The sequence below is a fragment of the Sceloporus undulatus genome, chromosome 4 (assembly GCF_019175285.1).
Source record: "Sceloporus undulatus isolate JIND9_A2432 ecotype Alabama chromosome 4, SceUnd_v1.1, whole genome shotgun sequence".
NCBI classification, from domain to species: domain Eukaryota; kingdom Metazoa; phylum Chordata; class Lepidosauria; order Squamata; family Phrynosomatidae; genus Sceloporus; species Sceloporus undulatus.
Window position 1 is genome coordinate 171,933,758 of NC_056525.1, and position 18,312 is coordinate 171,952,069.

An 18,312-nucleotide genomic window follows, 5' to 3' on the forward strand; every position below is an offset into this window, starting at 1 on the left:
AACGCCCCAGAATCCTGGTCAGCTGCAGACAACCAAGGGCGGGTGGACGGACAGTAAAGCTGACCCTAGGTTTTACCTTTATCCTATCCACAGATCATATAAAAATGTTTAATTTTGGCCTCAAAACCTGAGATTGACTTATAGTTATCTATGGTAGTACCATGAAGCTAGAGGATGCCACTGAGCCCTGGTGGCACAGTACTTAAATGCCAGTACTACAGCCACAACATTGTGAGTTTGATCCTGTGGGGCTCCGAGGTCAACTCAGCCTTCCATCCTTTTGGAGGTCAGTAAATTGTGTACCCAGCTGGTTGGGGGCAATTGGCTAACACACTGTAAACTGCTTACGGACTGGTTAGTTTAGTATAAAGCAGCTTAGAAATGTAAATGCTATTGCTATTGCCTATACATTGGTCCAAATCACACTGCAGAAATAATCCAGTTTGAGACTGCTTTAACTGCCCTGGCTCAATGCTAGGAAATTCTGAGAAGTGTAGTTTTGTGAGACAGGGCCCATACAGACAGGCCAAAATACAGCTGCTTCGGATCACTTTAGAGGTATGCTGTTTCAATGATGCATGCGTCCTAAGAAGCCAGAGGCCGTGCAATAACCACACTCTGCATATTTCCAAAGTGACCCGTAGCAGCTTTATTTTGGCCTGTCTGTATGGGCTTACACTTAGCCTTCTCTGCCAGAGAACTCTGGTACCACAATAAACTACAATTCCCAGGATTCCCTAGCACTGCTACTGAGGATGACCTTTACTGTCATTGTTCATACCTTGCTAGTAACAAAACTGGTCTGCCTGAAGATGTAAGACATACAGGATGTTTCTACAGCAGACGATGCACAAAAGTATGTCATTTTCCTCATTAGTATCTTCTTGAATCCATTTATGGAGAAAGGCGGGATATAAATCCTGGAAATAAATAAATAATAGCAGAAGGCTCCGCACATTGAATATCCTGATCTATTGGGATAGACTCATCTTGCCTTACATCTGTGCAATTAAGAATTTCTTCCTTCAAATTGTTAAATTATGCTTATCAGGTTTTTGTATCAAGTCTTCTGAAGTCCTCATTTGATGTGAACAAGGTTGCTTACATGTTGCTATAACAACAGGAGGGAATTATTCTTTACAGTCCTTTGAAGTGCCATCCACATTAAAACCTCTTGCAAAGGCTGAAGAGGCTTTGGGGTTCAATCATAATATTTTGCCTATTCTGGACCCTGAAGGTCCTGATGCATGTCAGTAAGAATTTTAGGATGCAATAAATTAGTTGGTGCAAGTTAGTTTTTTAACATCTTGGTCATTAGAATTTGTGCAGGCAAATATAGCCCAGTAATAAGTGTTTTCCAAATATACCAAATGCTGGTCCATGTGTGCATCTGCTTTCTTTATAGATTGAACTGCTCTCAGTCATTCCATTAGAAAAGAGCCCTCCTCCAACCACCATCTTGAGGGGGAGAGAGGCCTGGCCTGAAGACAAAGAGCCCTTCTCCTGACCACCATCTTGAGGGGGAGAGAGGCCTGGCCTGAAGACAAAGAGCCCTCCTCCAACCACCATCTTGAGGGGGGGCCTGGCCTGAAGAACAAAGAGCCTCCTCCTGACCACCATCTTGAGGGGGAAGAGGCCTGGCCTGAAGACAAAGAGCCCTCCTCCGGACCACCATCTTGAGGGGGAGAAGGCCTGGCCTGAAGACAAAGAGCCTCCTCCAACCACCATCGGTGAGGGGGAGAGAGGCCTGGCCGAAGACAAAGAGCCCCCTCCTGACCACCATCTGAGGAGGGTAGAGAGGCCTGGCCTGAACAGCAAGAGCCCTCCTCCAACCACCATCTTGAGGGGGAGAGAGGCCTGGCCTGAAGACAAAGAGCCCCTCCTGACCACCATCTTGAGGGGGAGAGAGGCCTGGCTGAAGACAAAGAGCCCTCCTCCTGACCACCATCTGGAGGGGGAAAAGGTAGAGGCCTGGCCTGAAGACAAAGATCCTCCTCCAACCACCATCTTGGAGGGGGAGAGAGGCCTGGCCTGAAGAAAAGAGCGCCTCCTGACCACCATCGTTGAGGGGGAGAGAGAGCCTGGCCTGAAGACAAAGAGCCCTCCTCCTGACCACCATCTTGAGGGGGAGAGAGGCCTGGCCTGAAGACAAAGAGCCTTCTCCAACCACCATCTTGAGGGGAGAGAGGCCTGGCCTGAAAGACAAAGAGCCCTCCCTGACACCATCTTGAGGGGGAGAGAGGCCTGGCCTGGAAGACAAAGAGCCCTCATCCTGACCACCATCTTGAGGGGGAGAGAGCCTGGCCTGAAGACAAAGAGCCCTCCTCAACCACCATCTTGAGGGGGGAGAGAGGCCTGGCCTGAAGACAAAGAGCCCTCCTCCTGGACCACCATCTTTGAGGGGGAGAGAGGCCTGGCCGAAGACAAAGAGCCCTTCTCCAACCACCATCTTGAGGGGGAGAAGAGGCCTGGCCTGAAGACAAAGAGCCCTAGCCTCCTGAGACCACCATCTTGAGGGGGAGAGAGGCCTGGCCTGAAGACAAAGAGCCCTCCCCTGACCACCATCTTGAGGGGGAGAGAGGCCCTGGCCTGAAGACAAAGAGACCCTCCTCCTGACCACCATCTTGAGGGGAGGAGAGGCCTGGCCTGAAGACAACAGAGATCCTCCTCAACCACCATCTTGAGGGGGAGAGAGGCCTGGCCTGAAGACAAAGAGCCCTCCTCCTGACCCACATCTTGAGGGGGAGAGAGGCCTCGGCCTGAAGACAAAGAGCCCTCCTCCTGTACCACCATCTTGAGGGGGAGAGCAGGCCTGGCCTGAAGACAAAAGACCTCCTACTGACCTACCATCTTGAGGGGGAGAGAGGCCTGGCCTGGGAAAAAGACAAAGAGCATCCTCCTCGACCACCATCTGGAGGGGGAGAGAGGCCTGGCCTGAAACAAGAGACCTCCTCGCGACCACCATCTTGAGGGGAGAGAGGCCATGGCTTAGACAAAGAGCCCTCCTCCTGACCACCATCTTGAGGGGAGGAGAGGCCTGGCCTGAAGACAAAGAGCCCTCCTCCTGACCACCATCTTGAGGGGGAGAGAGCCTGGCCTGAAGACAAGAGCGCGCCTCCTCCTGACCACCATCTTGAGGGGAGAGAGGCCTGCCTGAAGACAAAGAGCCCTCCTCCAACCACCATCTTAGGGGGAGAGAGGCCTGGCTGAAGACAAAGAGCCCTCCGCGCTGACCACCATCTTGAGGGGGAGAGAGGCTGGCCTGAAGACAAAGAGCCCTCCTCCTGACCACCAGTCTGGAGGGGGAGAGAGGCCTGGCCTGACAGACAAAGAGCCCTCCCTCCTGACCACCATCTTGAGGGGGAGAGAGGCCTGCCTGAAGAAAGAAAAGCCCTCCTGCCTGACACCGCCATCTTGCAGGGGGGGAGAGGCCTGGGCGCTGAAGACAAAGAGCCCTCCTCCTGACCACCATCTTGAGGTGGAGAGAGGCCTGGCCTGAAGACAAAGATCCCTCCTCCTGACCACCATCTTGAGGGGGAGAGAGGCAGGCCAGCAACAACAGGCCTCGCCTGGAAGACAACATTCTTTTTTAATTAATATCAATTATTTCTTTTTAAATATTTTTATTGTACTTTGTATTTGTCATTGCAATTTTTTACTTGTACACCGCTATGATCAAAGCGGAATAGCGGTCTATAAATAAAACTTATTATTATTATTATTATTAGATGTGAATACTAGGCTACTAAAACAGAGCTGAAAGCTCCATCTTTAGCAGACACATTAAATTCTCAACTAGCAAAAGACATCACCCACAACTATCTCATTTCATGACAAGCAAACAGATTTAAGCCTTTAAGCCTATCACAGTTCTTGCAGTCACATCAGACAAACGCAGAACAAGACAAGCCTTGTTCAAAAAGATCAACACCTACCTCCTCCTGTGGTAATTCAGGAATCTCATGTGGTTTAAGGGGCTTGATTCCTTGGAGCAAAATGAGCCCAAACAGAATAGTTTTCAGCTATTTTAAAAATACAGTGGTGCCTCGGGTTACGAAATTAATTCGTTCCGCCGCGGCGTTCGTAACCCGATACATTTCGCAACCCGAAAAGGCTTTTTCCGAAGCGCGGCTAGCGGCTGGAAAGCCGCTAGCCGCGCTTCGCATTTGAATTTCGCGCCGATATTTTTTTCGTAACCCGAAAAAAATATCGTAACCCGGAACAGTTTTTTCCTATCTATTTTTTTCGTATCCCGGAAATTTCGTAACGCGATCAATTCGTATCCCGGGGTACCACTGTATATCTTTTAATATATCAGGTCCAAACATGTTACCCAAATTGCTAGGTTACTGAGACAGCGCCCACCAATTAATATATAATTATTTTAATAGCTCAAATTAATTTTAATAGGTCAATTATAGCTGCGAAAGGGTCAGGGTAACACTGGCTGGGACACAACCCTTTGTATACCGGTTTTGAAGAACTAGAACTCCAGAGTGCTAAGTGCAACTCAGTTTTATTATTTGAACAAGAAGGATGTCAACATTTACAGAAAGCACTTACAGAGAGATATATAAAAGATGGTATTGGATAGCACATTAAAGGACTGCAATGGGCAATGCTTATCACTTTTGGAAGCCAAGCTCCAATCTGGGAGAAAGCTGGGAGTTTAATGTGCCTCTACCTTCCATCATGACTGATCTATCCTCAGACCTGACATAACTTTTTTGCTGAAAGAAGTGTCAGCCTTCCATCTCAGCAAGGACACTGTTCTGCCTGATTTCCTACTGAACCTGGCTTTGGACTCTGAGAGATGCTGGCATTTTCTTGACATGTGGAGGGCCCTGGCCTTCTACACTGGCAGAATTGCACTTTTTGAACCTCACAAAGATTTTCAGTATTCTGTTCTTTCTTAAAAAAAAAGACTGCCTGTCTTGTTGTAGTGCTTTGCGAAGTAGGTGGCATCTGTCATCCATCTGGCAGATGAAATGGGCTTAAAAAAACTTCCAGATCAAATTCGGGCTCTTTCCATGTGGATCATTGTTGCATCTTCTGCATTTCTGAGGACATTTGTCGTGGAGCTATCATCCAAAGGGAGAGAAAGGCAGGCCAGCTCCATCAGGCCTAATCAGAGTAAGAAGAAGGGCCCTCCCTCCAGTCCATCTGCCATCTCTCAGAGGGAGAGAAGATCCGCTGGACTTTTCCCCTTCTCCACTGCCATTCCCTTCTCCTTTTGTGTCTTGTCTCGTTTAGATTGTGAGCCTGAGGGCAAGGAAATATCTAATTAACAATTTGTAAGCTGTCTGATAGCCTTTTGGCTGAAGAGGGGGGTATAAATATTATTATTATTATTATTATTATTATTCTGGTCACAGTTGATGACCTTCATAACTCACTATCAAGTGGACTCATGGTCTAGGATTGAGACTGCCTTTGGAAGAGCCGTACTGCATTCCAGTTTGCCTTCAGTGTTCTTTTGCACTATGAACTCTGTACTGTGTTTCCATGTTTCAGGACACTTCAGTTCCTTGAAACTGTTTTGATACGGTTTGCCCAATATGGGCGGGAAGCATGTTTCATATTTTGCATTTGACTTAATGTTCAATAAAGCTTTGACTGGCTTGCAATGACACTCCGGCCTTCTTCTTAGTGTAGCTTGTTTGTCTCCTATTTGTGTGACGCACAGAGACAATGAAGGCCGACAGGTTGCATACCTGTAACTAGTTTTTCGAGTGGTCATCTGTGCACTCACACACCCAGCCCATCCTCCCCTTGCTGTGTCCTCCTGTTGTTCTCCACAGATGACTGCACTGGTGTTCATATTACAGTACTAGTGGTTTTGGTGGAAAGCCCATTATATAAGGCTGCTGGAGGTGGGTGGGGCTCCCACCAAAATGCTTATTTATTTATTTATACTTATTTATTTATTTCCAAAATTTATACCCCGCCTTTCTCCTACAGTGGGACTCAAGGCGGGTCACAACATATTAAAAAAAAAACTAACCACAAGGTTATTATTATTAACCTTTATTTATGAAGCGCTGTAAATTTACACAGTTAAAACAATGAGTGCAAAAATTGAAAAGAAACACTACTAACAACTAAAACATAATGTATGTAACATTCTAGAAGGTTGTGAATGGGGCTCTGCACATGCGCAGAATAACTAACCTTTTGTGTGAGTTGGCTCATCACAACATATAAAAACATAGTTATGGATTTGGGGGTGAAAATCATCCTCTGATATGAAGTGAGGCCTGCATCTTATTGATCTCAATATGTCGTATGATATAAACAAAATTGACTCCACATTAGTTTGTACAGTCGGCCTTCCTTTTTTGCAGGGATCAGTTCTGGACCCACCGGTCAAAAGAGAGACTCGCCTATATTCAAGCCCCATAGGCTTGAATGGAGTGCATGCTTGTGAGTGTGCCGTGGGAGCATGCCCCATTGAAAATAACGGAGGTCACCCCTCTGTGAATGTTCAAGACCACGAACCTCAAGTCCGCTAGAAAGGAGGGGTGCCTTTAATCCTCAGAAATCTCATTTAGATCTATGAAATTCAATCCCAACAAAATGTGTGCAATTTTGTCCTGGTGTTTATGTGATGTAGGCTATATTTCAGAGGAAGGAACTGGCAAAAAAACCAACCTCTGAGTATTTCTTAATTAAGAAAGCCCTATGAAATTAATAGGGGTGCTATGCCTTGACAAGCAACTTGCGCAGGCACATTTGTTGTTAGCTCATGGTGATGCTGTGGATGAGACCCCTCCAAGTCTCCCTGTCTTCCACTGCTCTGTCTGCTAATTTCTTGAAGACTAACGCCTGTGTCCTCCCTAATTGAGTCTAGCCATCCGATATGCGGTCTACCTCTCCTTCTTCTGCCCTCAACCCTTCCCAGCATGATTGTCTTTTCCAGTGATGTGGCCAAAAAACGACAGCCTTAGTTCAATCCTATTGGCATCCAGGATCTGTTGAAGGACGCCATTGTTTGTCTTCTTGGCTGTCCACAGTATCCTCATTAATCCCCACCATTCCTCAAAGGAGTCGGTTTTCTTTTTGTCTGCTTTTTTCACTGTGCAGGGGATGGAAAATAACAACTGCCCCCCTCAACCATGACCTTGCCATCCGCAGATTTAAGCATCCATGGATGGCAAGCCCTGTTTTAAACTTGTTAACTGCCTTGAGTCCCTGGACTGGGAAGAAGGTGGGATATAAATAAACATCATCATCATCATCATCATCATAATTTGTATCAGTTATTAACTTATGGTTTTAATTAATCAGTCTGCAAGATTCTCCTACTACTACTCATACATCTGACTAGATCAGTGTAGCATAACTTCATCTGGCCTAAGCCTGAAGGAGCAGAGCAGAGTCCAAAACAAACTCCAACTCCCAGAATTCCACAGCCTTGAGCCAGAGAAAGGGTTAAAGCGGGGCCAAACTGCACTCTCTCCGAGTTCCCACTCATTCTAGAATCCCTCTCCCTTCTTCAACGCCAGGAGATCTCGCGAGATTTCCATGCGGAAGAAGGGAGGGGGGAGAGAAGAGGAGGAAACTTTCCAGTTCCGGTTCTTTCCCCAAGGAAAAAAACTACATTTCCCATGAATAGAGGCCGCTCGGGGCTCGGTTTGATGAGGTAAACGATTAAGGTTGAGGCGCGCGCGTGCCGGGTCGCTGTTTGCTGACGCAAAGCGAAACCAAAGTGCGTCGTGTGCGTGCCCTCTGATTGGCTGGAGGCGAAGAAGGAGGAGGAGGAGAAGTGGAGGGAGAGGAAGGAATCTCGGTGGCGGGGAGGGAGGGAGGGGGGAGGCGGTGTGCGCGTGCGCGCTCTCTCGGGAGGGGTCGCGAGGCAACCGCTCGTTCCTGCGGGGCGCGAGGCCGGGTTGGCGGCGCGGCGTGCGCCATCGCCATAGAGACACCCAGTGACAGCACAGAACGGGATCCGAGGGAGAAGGAGGAGGAGGCGGCGGAGGCGGAGGCGGAGGCGGAGGGGAGAGGAGGAGGGAAGAGGCCCGCGTCGGTCCAGGCTGGGCCTGGCCGGGCCTCAGCTTCGGGCCTCGCGCTCCGAGGGGGGCTCTCCCAAGATGGATTCGGGGGAAGGCAGCAGCGGCGGCGGAGCAGCAGGAGGAGGAGGGCAGGGAGGAGGCGGGAAGATCCGGAGCCGGCGCTACCACCTGGCCGCGGCCTCCTCCTCCAAGCCCTACCCGAGGAAGAAGCAGGTGAGGGGCCTCTGGGAAGAAGAAGGCCCTCCTCCTCGGCCTCTGAATAAAGGGGCCGCGTACACACTGGGGAAACGATAATCCGGTTCGATACCGCTTTAACTCTGCCTGGCTCTTTGCTATGGAATTCTGGGAGTTGAGCGGAGCCTCTGGGCCCCACAACAAACCCCAACTCCCAGAATTCCATAGCATTCAGACAGACAAAGACTTGGCGCGCTATAAAATCGGGTTAAAGTCAACGGGAAGGCAGTTGTCTTTGGGCTCTTCCCCCCTTCCGCCTCCTCCCGCCTTCCATGTGGGCGTCCCTCGTGGAGCTGGGATTTCCCTCCATCCTCCCTGCCGGGAAGGAAGGAACGAGGGAGGGAAGGAAGGCAGGAGGAGGAAGGAAAGAAGGGGAAAAGGAGGAAGAAAGAAGGAAGGAGGGAAAAGAAGGCGGGAGGGAGGGAAAGGAGGAGGAAGGTAAGAAAGAAGGTAAAAAGGAGGAAGGAAGAAAGGAGGGAGGGAAGGCAGAAATTAAGGAAGGAGAGAAAGAGGGGGAGAAGGGAAGAAGGAAGGAAAGGAGAGAAAGAAGAGAAGGAGGGAATGAAAGAAAGAGGGAAAGAAGGATGGAGGGAAAAAGGAAGGAAGGAAGGAAAACGTGGTTCTCTCCCTGCGACCCTCTTCCAGGCCTTCCTTGTGCGGTTCCTCAGAAGTTGTGTGCTGTTGTTGTTATAATGTCTTTATTATTATTATTATTATTATTATTATGTGTTACTTATGTGTTTTTCTTCCTTTTCTTATTCTGCACGGCAATTGTTTAGTGCTTACATGACATATTACCTATCATGCATTTTTCTTTCTTTTCGTATTAGAGGTGTATGTTCCTGCTATGTACTGAATTATCTATTTCTCTTTTTTATTCTTATGTGTTCCTTATTTCTTCTTATTATTATTTATTACTTATTATGTTTTTCTTTTTCTTTTCTTATTATGTGTTACTATTATGTATTATTATCTATTCCTTTTTCTTCTTCTTATTAAGTGTTACGTATGTATTATGTATGGCTTTCTCTTTTCTTCTTATGCGTTCCGTATTATTATTTATTATGTATTTCTTTTCCTTTTCTTCTTCTTATGTGTTGCTATCATTCATTACTTAGTATTGTTATTACTTGTTATCATTTATTTATTTTTCTTACTATTATTATTATGTGTTACTTGCTATTACATATTATTTATTATCAATTTCTCTTGCTTTTCTTCTTATGTTATTTTTTATTATGTATTACTATGTATTTTGGCTTCTTCCTCTTCTTATGTTAAGCACAGTTTGTTTGTTTGTTTACATTTGGCACCTATTCCCAGATTTGATTTGATTTTAATTTTTACTTGCAAGTAAGGGTTGGGATTTAGGCGTCAGCCCAGCAGTCAAGTCTACTTTTGAATTTCCAAGTCTTGTGGTTTCATCTCACTGTTTTAAAGAGATGGTTTAGCTGCCAAAGTGGTTTTGTAGGCGTTGTAGTTGCTGTGTGCCTTCCAGTATTTTTTTGACTTACTACAGCCGTAAGGCAAACCTATCATAGGGTTTTCTTGGCAAAAGAGTTGCCGAGAGGGAGTTTGCCATTGCCTTCCCCTGAGGCTGAGAGTATGTGACTTCTTGCCCAAAGTCATGTAGTGGGTTTCATGGCCCAGCTAGGAACCTGGAACCCGGGCCTTTAGAGTTGTAGCCCAGCACTCAAACCATTGAAGAAGCCAAATATGAAACGGCCCCATACAGACTGCCAAAATAAAGCTGCTTCAAGTCACTTTGGAGACATGCTGTTTAAACGATGCATGCGTCCTAAGGGGCCAGAAGCCGCACCAAAGCTGCCCTCCAGTCCTTAGGACTGGATCATGTCTTTGGCGTGGCTTCTGGACTCTTAAGACGCAGGCATCATTTAAACAGCATACCTCCAAAGTGACTCGAAGCAGCTTTATTTTGACCTGTCTGTGTGGGGCCAAACGATAAATAAAGTAAGAGTTGCTGTTTGATTCAAGAAGAGACCAATCTTATTGTTTGCTTTTTAAAACAGCCTTTTTAAAAAAAGGTTGTAAAAATGACCGCAGACAAGTATTTTATGAGCTCCAGGCAACATGAATAAGAGCTTGGTGTTTCAGCATGTTTTAAAAAAGCAGATACTTTAAACTTTCTATGACCTGGTCTTGTGAAAGTTCAGCATAAGGGTGTGTGTGTGTGTGTGTGTGTGTGTGTGTGTGAATGAGAGAAAGGATAATAATCCTTAAAAGGGAGTTTTGTCTTTATGAAGCCATTAATTGCATTTTTTATTAATTACAGTCTGTAGAACAGCTGTTCATAGTCACAAAATATTCTCAAATTGTGTGAAGAAAGTAGTTGAAACGTTTGGAAAGACAGATAAAAGTTACAAAAATGTGTGCGCATGTTGTGGATTAAAGTATGGTGGGTATGCATGCTTTAGTAAGGATGCTGCATATCTAATCCTCAGGATTTCAGTGTCTTGTGCTTCTACTTAAACCAGTCTTAGAAGAACAGGTTTGGTAAAAGACTGGCATCTAAAAGTTTAAAACAAACTTATACAACCGAGCGGTTGTTTTAGTTCTGTATATCTGTTCTGAAAATATGGAGCAATATTAAATAAACCTCTGTTATGAAAAGCAGCTTCCTATAATTGAGATGCTGATGGCCACTTAATAATGCACTAGAAGTGGTAAAGTTACACTAGTGTGGCCAGATATATAGGACAGAGTCCTGTATTTCTTATTCCTTATGCTGAAGACAATTTGGGAAAGTTTGTTATTCAGAAGTGTTGGAAACAGTGTATTTAATAACTGAGATTAATTTCATCATATAAAAGAGGCACTTAGTGTTTATCACCATTACACAACTGGGTTTATGTAATTATTGTTTACTTCATTTTTATGCCTCCTTTCTTTAAAAATGAGAGCCAAGGCGGCTTCCAAAAACAGCAAATTAAAAATGTTTGCAATAGATTTTTGTAGAAACGATTAAAAAAAACCCATATTAAGCACTATAAAATCATTTAAAAGCCATACAAAAGTTAAATATAAATAGAACATACAAATAAATGAAAACCTTCCCTGCCTTAACTATTAAACAAAAGGGAGTGCCAGAGGTTTGGAGCAGCCACCAAGAAGGTGCTCTCTCCTATCCTTGTCAATTGAGCCTGGGATGGCAGGAGGACCAAGAGAAACCTTCTCCCACAGATCTTAGCATTCTTGTGGGTTTGTATGGGGAGACATAGCCTTTCAGATAGTCTGGACCTAAGCCCTATAGGGCTTTATAGCTCATGACCAGCGCTTTGAATTGTGCCCAAAAACCATCTGGTAGCCAGTGAAGCTATTTCAACAAGGGAGTTATATGCTCCCTATAACTGGCCCCGGTCTGCATTCTGGCTGCCATGTTTTGAACCCGTTGATGTTTCCAAACAGTTTCCAAAGGCAGCCCCAACTGCATTACAGTAATCCTAACAGTTTAGTTTATGGACATAGTTTCTTGTCATTACTTCTCTTTCTTCTCTGTACAAAGCTTAACAGTTTTGCCGTTTCACCATAAATTGCATGTAAACGTTATGGTATTGATCCATTTTATGATTATGTTCATTTTAAGAATAGTTTCTCTTTGTCTATTTGAATTTCTAGAGACAACAACTTGCCATTTGCATGATTAGATTTCTTGATGCTACTGCCTTTGTGATGAAGAAGGTGGACTGAGCAATTCATTTGTCTTGCAAACAGTTCTGTTTTGACCTAATATCAGTGTAGCTGTCATCAGAGTCTAGTTCAATGGTTCCCAACCTGTGGGTCGGGACCCCTTTGGGGGTCGAATGACCCTTTCATGGGGGTCGCCTAAGACCATTGGAAAACACCTATTTAATTACAGTTATGAAGTAGCAACGAAAATAATTTCATGGGTTTGGGTCACCACAACATGAGGAACTGTATTAAAGGGTAGCGGCATTAGGAAGGTTGGGAACCACTGGTCTAGATAGTTAGATTTGTTCTTTATCAGTGGAATGCATAAATCTTGGAAGCCTAAATCCTTATAAAGCCTGTTTGAATGTTAAATTTAGCATCTTTAATCTTGTTAGGAATTTTACAAACAAATTTTCTGTAGGAAAATAACTTAAACAGCACTTCTAAACAAATAAAAATACAAAATACTATCAATAGCTCCCCACTAAATTTCTGTATCCTCCTCTTGGTAAACTCTATGAAATATGAGTGAATTAACAACTTCTGGGGATTTCTTTTCTTAATTTTCAGAACTTTGATGTTTAAAAAACAACTGCTTTGTACAAGCAGATAATACTCCCTTTTCCCTGTTAGAGCAGTGATGGCGAACCTTTTAGAGACGAGTGCCCAAACTCTGTGGCATTCTTGCACCGGGTGTCACCGGGTGCCAGGGGTGGGACTTCCAGGAGTGGGAATTCCTGGGGGAACCCAAGACACAGGCTCTCAGCCTCAGGCTAACAGTAGCCACCCCCCCTAACGAAACTTGCCAATGAAATTATATGATAATTTCACCGTAGGGTCACCATATGTTGAAAATGACTTGAAGGCACCACATACATAAGTCACGCTCTCTCAGCCTCAGAGGATAGCAATGGAAATCCCCCTCTGACAAAGTTTGCCCCATGATAGTTTCACCTTAGGGTTGCCAGGAACTAGCACTCAGAAAGGCGGTAGGGTGCTCTGGGCCCATAAACAACTTGGAGGCACACAACAACGAGTATAATAAAGTGCAGAAGGCACAGCACAATAACAATAACAAAGAGAGCCAGGGTTTGAGCGTGTGACTCTGGAGACCAGGGCTCGAATCCCAGCTCGGCCATGAAATCCACTGGGAGACCATGGGCAAGTCACACTCTCTGAGCCTCAGAGAACAGCAATGGTAAACCCCCTCTGACGAAAGTTGCCAAGAAAACCCTTTAATAGGGTCACCAGAAACAACTTGAAGGCACACACACTCATCCAAGTCTGGGAGGAGGAGGAAGAAAAGGCGCACCGCCCGTCCTTGATGCAACTCATTTTTCCACGGGAGAACCAGGCCACGGCAAGAAGCTGGGCAGACTGTGCGTGCCTTCCCGCCCCGCCTGTGGCCATTGCAAGCCCTGAATGATGGCTTCATATGCCAGGGAGGGCATGCAAGTCATAGGTTCGCCAACATGGCCATAGAGTTTTAAATACTTTTTGTATGTTTGCCAGGAAAAAGTGATCCAGGAATGATAATCAGCCAAACGAAAGGTGCTGCTGTTTATTTTACCTATTTATTTAATAAGTATCTAGCTTTCAGTGGAAAGTAATATAGTTCAAGATAAATAGTAAATTATAGATCATTAAATGAAGGAAAAGATCTACAATATCTGAAACTTTTAAACAAGAAATACATTAATACGTACTATCAATTAAAATCTCAGTTTAAAGTATAGCATGCTGAAAGTAACCAAATACAAACTGCTCTTCTAGTTTTAAAGATTAAAAAACCCACTTGAGTTATTAAATTGCTGAGGAGACTTGGTTGGATAACAGATGCTTATCATGTGTTAACTACCTTATTGGTGAGATGTAGTTGTTTTCAAAGAATTAGCTGTGTTAGAAGGGGAGGGGGAGAAAAAGAGGAATGTGGCAGCACCTTTTAAGACCAACTATTTTTTAATTTTAGTACAGTATGAGCTTCTGTGGATATAAACCCACTTATTCAAATGCGTATTAGATAGTAGACCTCAGGTCTAAAGCATACTTTATACCTGAGGCTTAATATCATTTGGAAGAAGTGGATTTATATTATTTCAAAGGGACAGAGCTACAGTATCCAAGTGGTGAGGGTGGCAATGCCCAAAAGAGAAATAATGACACCCCTCACAGAGATGAGTACAATATACACAAAACAGACAGTCAAAGAAGGGGCATAGGGTGAAGGGGGGCATGATTGTACCTTGCCAGCATCTGCATGGGCATACCTCTGCTCTGAAGTCTTGTCCTGCTGAAGCCGCTGCACATGCATACAATGGAATGGCAGTTGTTGGGGGTTTGCTCCTGCAAAAGTGTGCAGAGTTGGTGGGGGGAACAGTAAAAAAAATACTCAGAGGTGCGGCTTGAAGCTGTAGTATGTGGTCATAATATGCGCACTCCAGCCACCTTGGGAGCGGGCAGTGCGGTTGGTGGGGTTTCAATGTGGCTTTGGAAAAGACATCTTCAAGCCACTTTTTCCTGCCCATCTGTTTCCCCAATTCATTGACATTCAGTCCCATTGGAAGCAATGAGACAGGTTAGTTATGATTAGTACTTGAAAGTGTTGTGTTGGAAACAACAGCATTACATGTAGGTAACCTTTTAACCTTTTAAAATTAATGTGTGAACTTGTGACATAGGTCCAAAACACACTGCAGAAATAATCCAGTTTGAGACCGGTTTAACTGTCCTGGCTCATTAAGGCATTTTGATTTTAATGCAGATGAGGTGTGCTGTCTGTTAAAAAGGTTGCCATGGACAGCCTTTTCTATTGGCCAGGAATAGGATGATCTGGGGAATCTGGAAGTATCAGGGAAAACAAAATCAGTCTTGAGGTCTGCGCCCCAGTAAGAAATCATATTAATAAAATGTGTGGAACTGTGAAGACTAATAGATTTATCATAACATGAACTTTCATGAAGACACTGCCTTGAGATTTCAGGGATATATCCAGTGCAAATGGTTGGCTAAACAGTGATGAGAGAACAAACAGAAATGTAGAACTATTGGCAGTAATAGTGACACTTACACAAATAGCCTGGTACTAGGTACTATGATAAGAATCTGTGACTTGATACAGACTTCTGGTGATAATCCTGGAACTTCCAAGTAAAGCAGTTTCTCACTCTCACATTGTAAACAAGGAGGATTCTAGATGAAACCTCAGAGAGTACATTGAAGACTTATCATCTTTTACAATTTTCACTTTTGCTAGCATTTTTATTCGGCTTTCAAAGATTCATGTGGTGTTTGGGATGAATAGATATCCCCCCATCTGAACTAAATTACCTGTTTTTAACAGTTTAATTCAGAAGTGAAGAACATGCATCCTTTCATGTGTTTTTAGTTTGAAACTCACACCAGCTCTTGCTGGCATAGGCAATGAGAGTAGTAGTTAAACAGCTGGAGGGCTACATTTCTCATCCCTGGTTATGTAGTTATCAGCAGCTTTTCCAGAGAGCACAGTACTGTTCAGCTTCATTAAACATATTTGCACTTGTCTTATGTATATTACAGTCAGTATGTATTTTTGTGAATAGATTTAAAATGTAACCCACTTTCTCAGTTCAAAAAAAGTTTCTTATTCTTGCTTCTTGTTTTTTTAAGAGGCTTAAATACAGCAGTACATGGATCACATGTCACATGTTCTTCTGTAGTCAGAAAATTATACTATATTAGTAGCCAGAATTCCCTGTATGATACATATACACACCATTAGATATATCTCTATGCAAGATTTGTAATTTGTGTATCTAGATCAACAATGAGGAATTTGTGGCCTGTGGGCAACATGAGGCCCTCAACACCTTTTTGTACTCTCTCCTCAAAAATTCACAAGAAAACTTCATGCAAAAAAAGAAAAGTCTGAAAAGGGTTAGTCCCAAAAATGACTTGAAAGACACACAATAGATGATTAGCTACATGTTTACAGATCAATAGTCTGTACACAGATAACTGTGTTTACTACAGTCTAAATCCAGTTGTTTGTCCTAGCTAGATCAAAATAAATTGAACCTATTGATTGAGTCAAGACTTACAGAAAACTCACTGATTCAATGAGTCTTACTCTGGTTGGGATCAGCAACTGGATATAGGCTAGCCTGTGAACACGACAAGTAGAGTTTCTCGTTGTTCTCCCAGAGGTTTTGTAGATTCAGAACTTGTACACATAGCAAGAAAATGACACTTGCAGACTTGCTAACTTTTGTTTTTAGTACTTAAACAAAATATCTCAAAAATTATACAGTATTAGCATAGCAGATTTCCTATTGTAAATAGGAAGCCTTTTTAAAAACTAGTTCAATGGAAATGTAGCTAACAGTTCCAACTGTCTAAATTGCAGTTTGAATAATAAGTAAATACACCAAGGGCTGAAACACATGGCTGTGTTAAGCCAGCTTCGTGCCATGGCTTGGGAGCGTGTAATTGCCAGTGTGGCTTCCAGGTGACTTGGGACGTGGTGTTTGGATGCCACTTGCCTTGGAGCTGCTGAAAAGCCGATTTTAGAGACAAAGGGGCGGCTTTTTTCTGCCCCAGATAGGAGCAGATGTTTTCCACTCCTATTTGGGGCAGAAACTGGCTGATTCCATGTTTGCCATGACCCCAATTCAGCTGTAAATGGGGTGGCTCTAAGCTGCCTCCCTGGGGCCATCTGTTTCACCCCTAAACTTCACTGAGACTAATGCAATATTTTTAATTAGCTGTCCATTTAAGTTGGTGGACTTTTATCACATGTTAAGTGAGCCTACTGGTGTCAATCCTGACAGCTCAGGTAAGAGTGAGGTAATATTGAAGATTGCAAAAGACACTGTGCCTGACAGAAAATCACTAGCAGTAAACCCTTTTGAGTAAAGTGGGTTGACATTGTTAACTGCCTTCAAGTCGACTCACTCATGGAGGCCCTGTGGATGAGACCATCTCCAAGACTCCTTGTCCTCTACCTCTCTGCTCAGGTCCTGCATGTTCAGGTCTGTGGTCTCCTTGAATCAATCTAACCATCTGATGTGCAGTCTTTTTCTCTTTCTACTCACTTTCACCTTTCCTAGCATCATTGTCTTTTCTAACGATTCATTTTTCCTCATTATGTGGCCAAAGTATGACAGCCTCAGTTTAGTCACATTGGCTTCCAGAAATAGTTCAGGCTTCATCTGTTCTAGAACCCATTTGTTCATCTTCTTGGTTGTCCATGGTATCTACAGCACCACATCTCAAATGAGTTGATTTTCTTTATATCGTCTTTCTTCGCTGTCCAGGTCACACATCCATACATGGTGATGGGAAATACAGTGGCTTGAATGATCCTCGTTTTTAGTGTTCAGAGTTACGTCTTTACATTTTGTAATTTTATCCAGTTCTTTCATAGTTGCCCTTCCCATTCCTAGACTTCTTCTGATTTCTTGGCTGCAGTCTCAGAGTGAGTCATAGATATATCTACCCAGTTAATGACATATTTATAGAGTTTTTTGTCACTACTGACAAAGAATTCTAAATACGTACCTCACAAGAATACAAATGCCAAGATTCTGTGGGAATAGTTAAGTATTATAATTGTGCAGAGTGTAACAAAATGCTGAAATTGTGTAGCATAAAAGAGACTTTGCTTGTATGTTTCCAGCATACTATAGCGATACATTTCCTTTTCAAACACAGAGAAAGAAAATAAAAACAAACACAAATAAACCATGCTGATTTAAAGACCAAAATTAAGGCTTGTCTCACTTTAATTCAAGTTCCACAAAACCAGGAAATTGGAAGCTAAGGCTGATGTCCTGTGATTGCTAAAGGTGTACACAGGTTCTCCTCATGGGTCCTGGCATGGATCAACTCAAAAGAGAATCTCCAGGAATACAATAAGATGCATGTTTTGTAAGGCAATACATTACAAGAAGAGATATTTTTGCAGGTCCGAGGTGCTTCATCCTCCCCTTTGAGATTTGAACCTGAAAGACTAAGGCAAAGTATTAGTGTGTGCACTTGTGTGTGTGCCTTCAAGTTGCCTGTTTCCTTATGGTGACCCCACAAATTTCATAGGCTTTCCTTGGTAAAGAAATACTCAGAGGTGGTTTTGCCAGTTCCTTTCTCTGAAGTGTAGCCTACACCACCTGGTATTCGTTGGCGGTCTTCCATCCAAGTGCCAAACAGGGCTGACCCTGCCCAGCTTCCAAGATTGGATGAGATCTGGTACCTGTACAACATTAGATTTACAAAACATCTATTAAGGAATATTAAGCATTAAGGAATGCTGCGGATGTAGAATAACTTAATTTTAGTAAGGCCTTTGACAAGGTTCCCCATGATATCCTTGCAAATAAATAAATGAAAAGCATAGATATAGAAT

General features: G+C 43.8%; 1 protein-coding gene across 2 annotated transcripts in view; it reads left to right on the top strand.

Annotated features, from left to right (window-relative positions):
* The first annotated feature begins 7,819 nt into the window (after nt 1-7,819).
* NUP153 (nucleoporin 153) overlaps nt 7,820-18,312 on the top strand; it is a 43,461-nt gene continuing 32,968 nt past the window's right edge. For both annotated transcript variants that reach the window (XM_042464616.1, XM_042464617.1), the window contains exon 1: nt 7,820-8,225. In XM_042464616.1, coding sequence (XP_042320550.1) covers nt 8,091-8,225 — 135 coding nt within the window. In that variant the 5' untranslated portion in view covers nt 7,820-8,090. The remainder of the gene's footprint in view (nt 8,226-18,312) is intronic.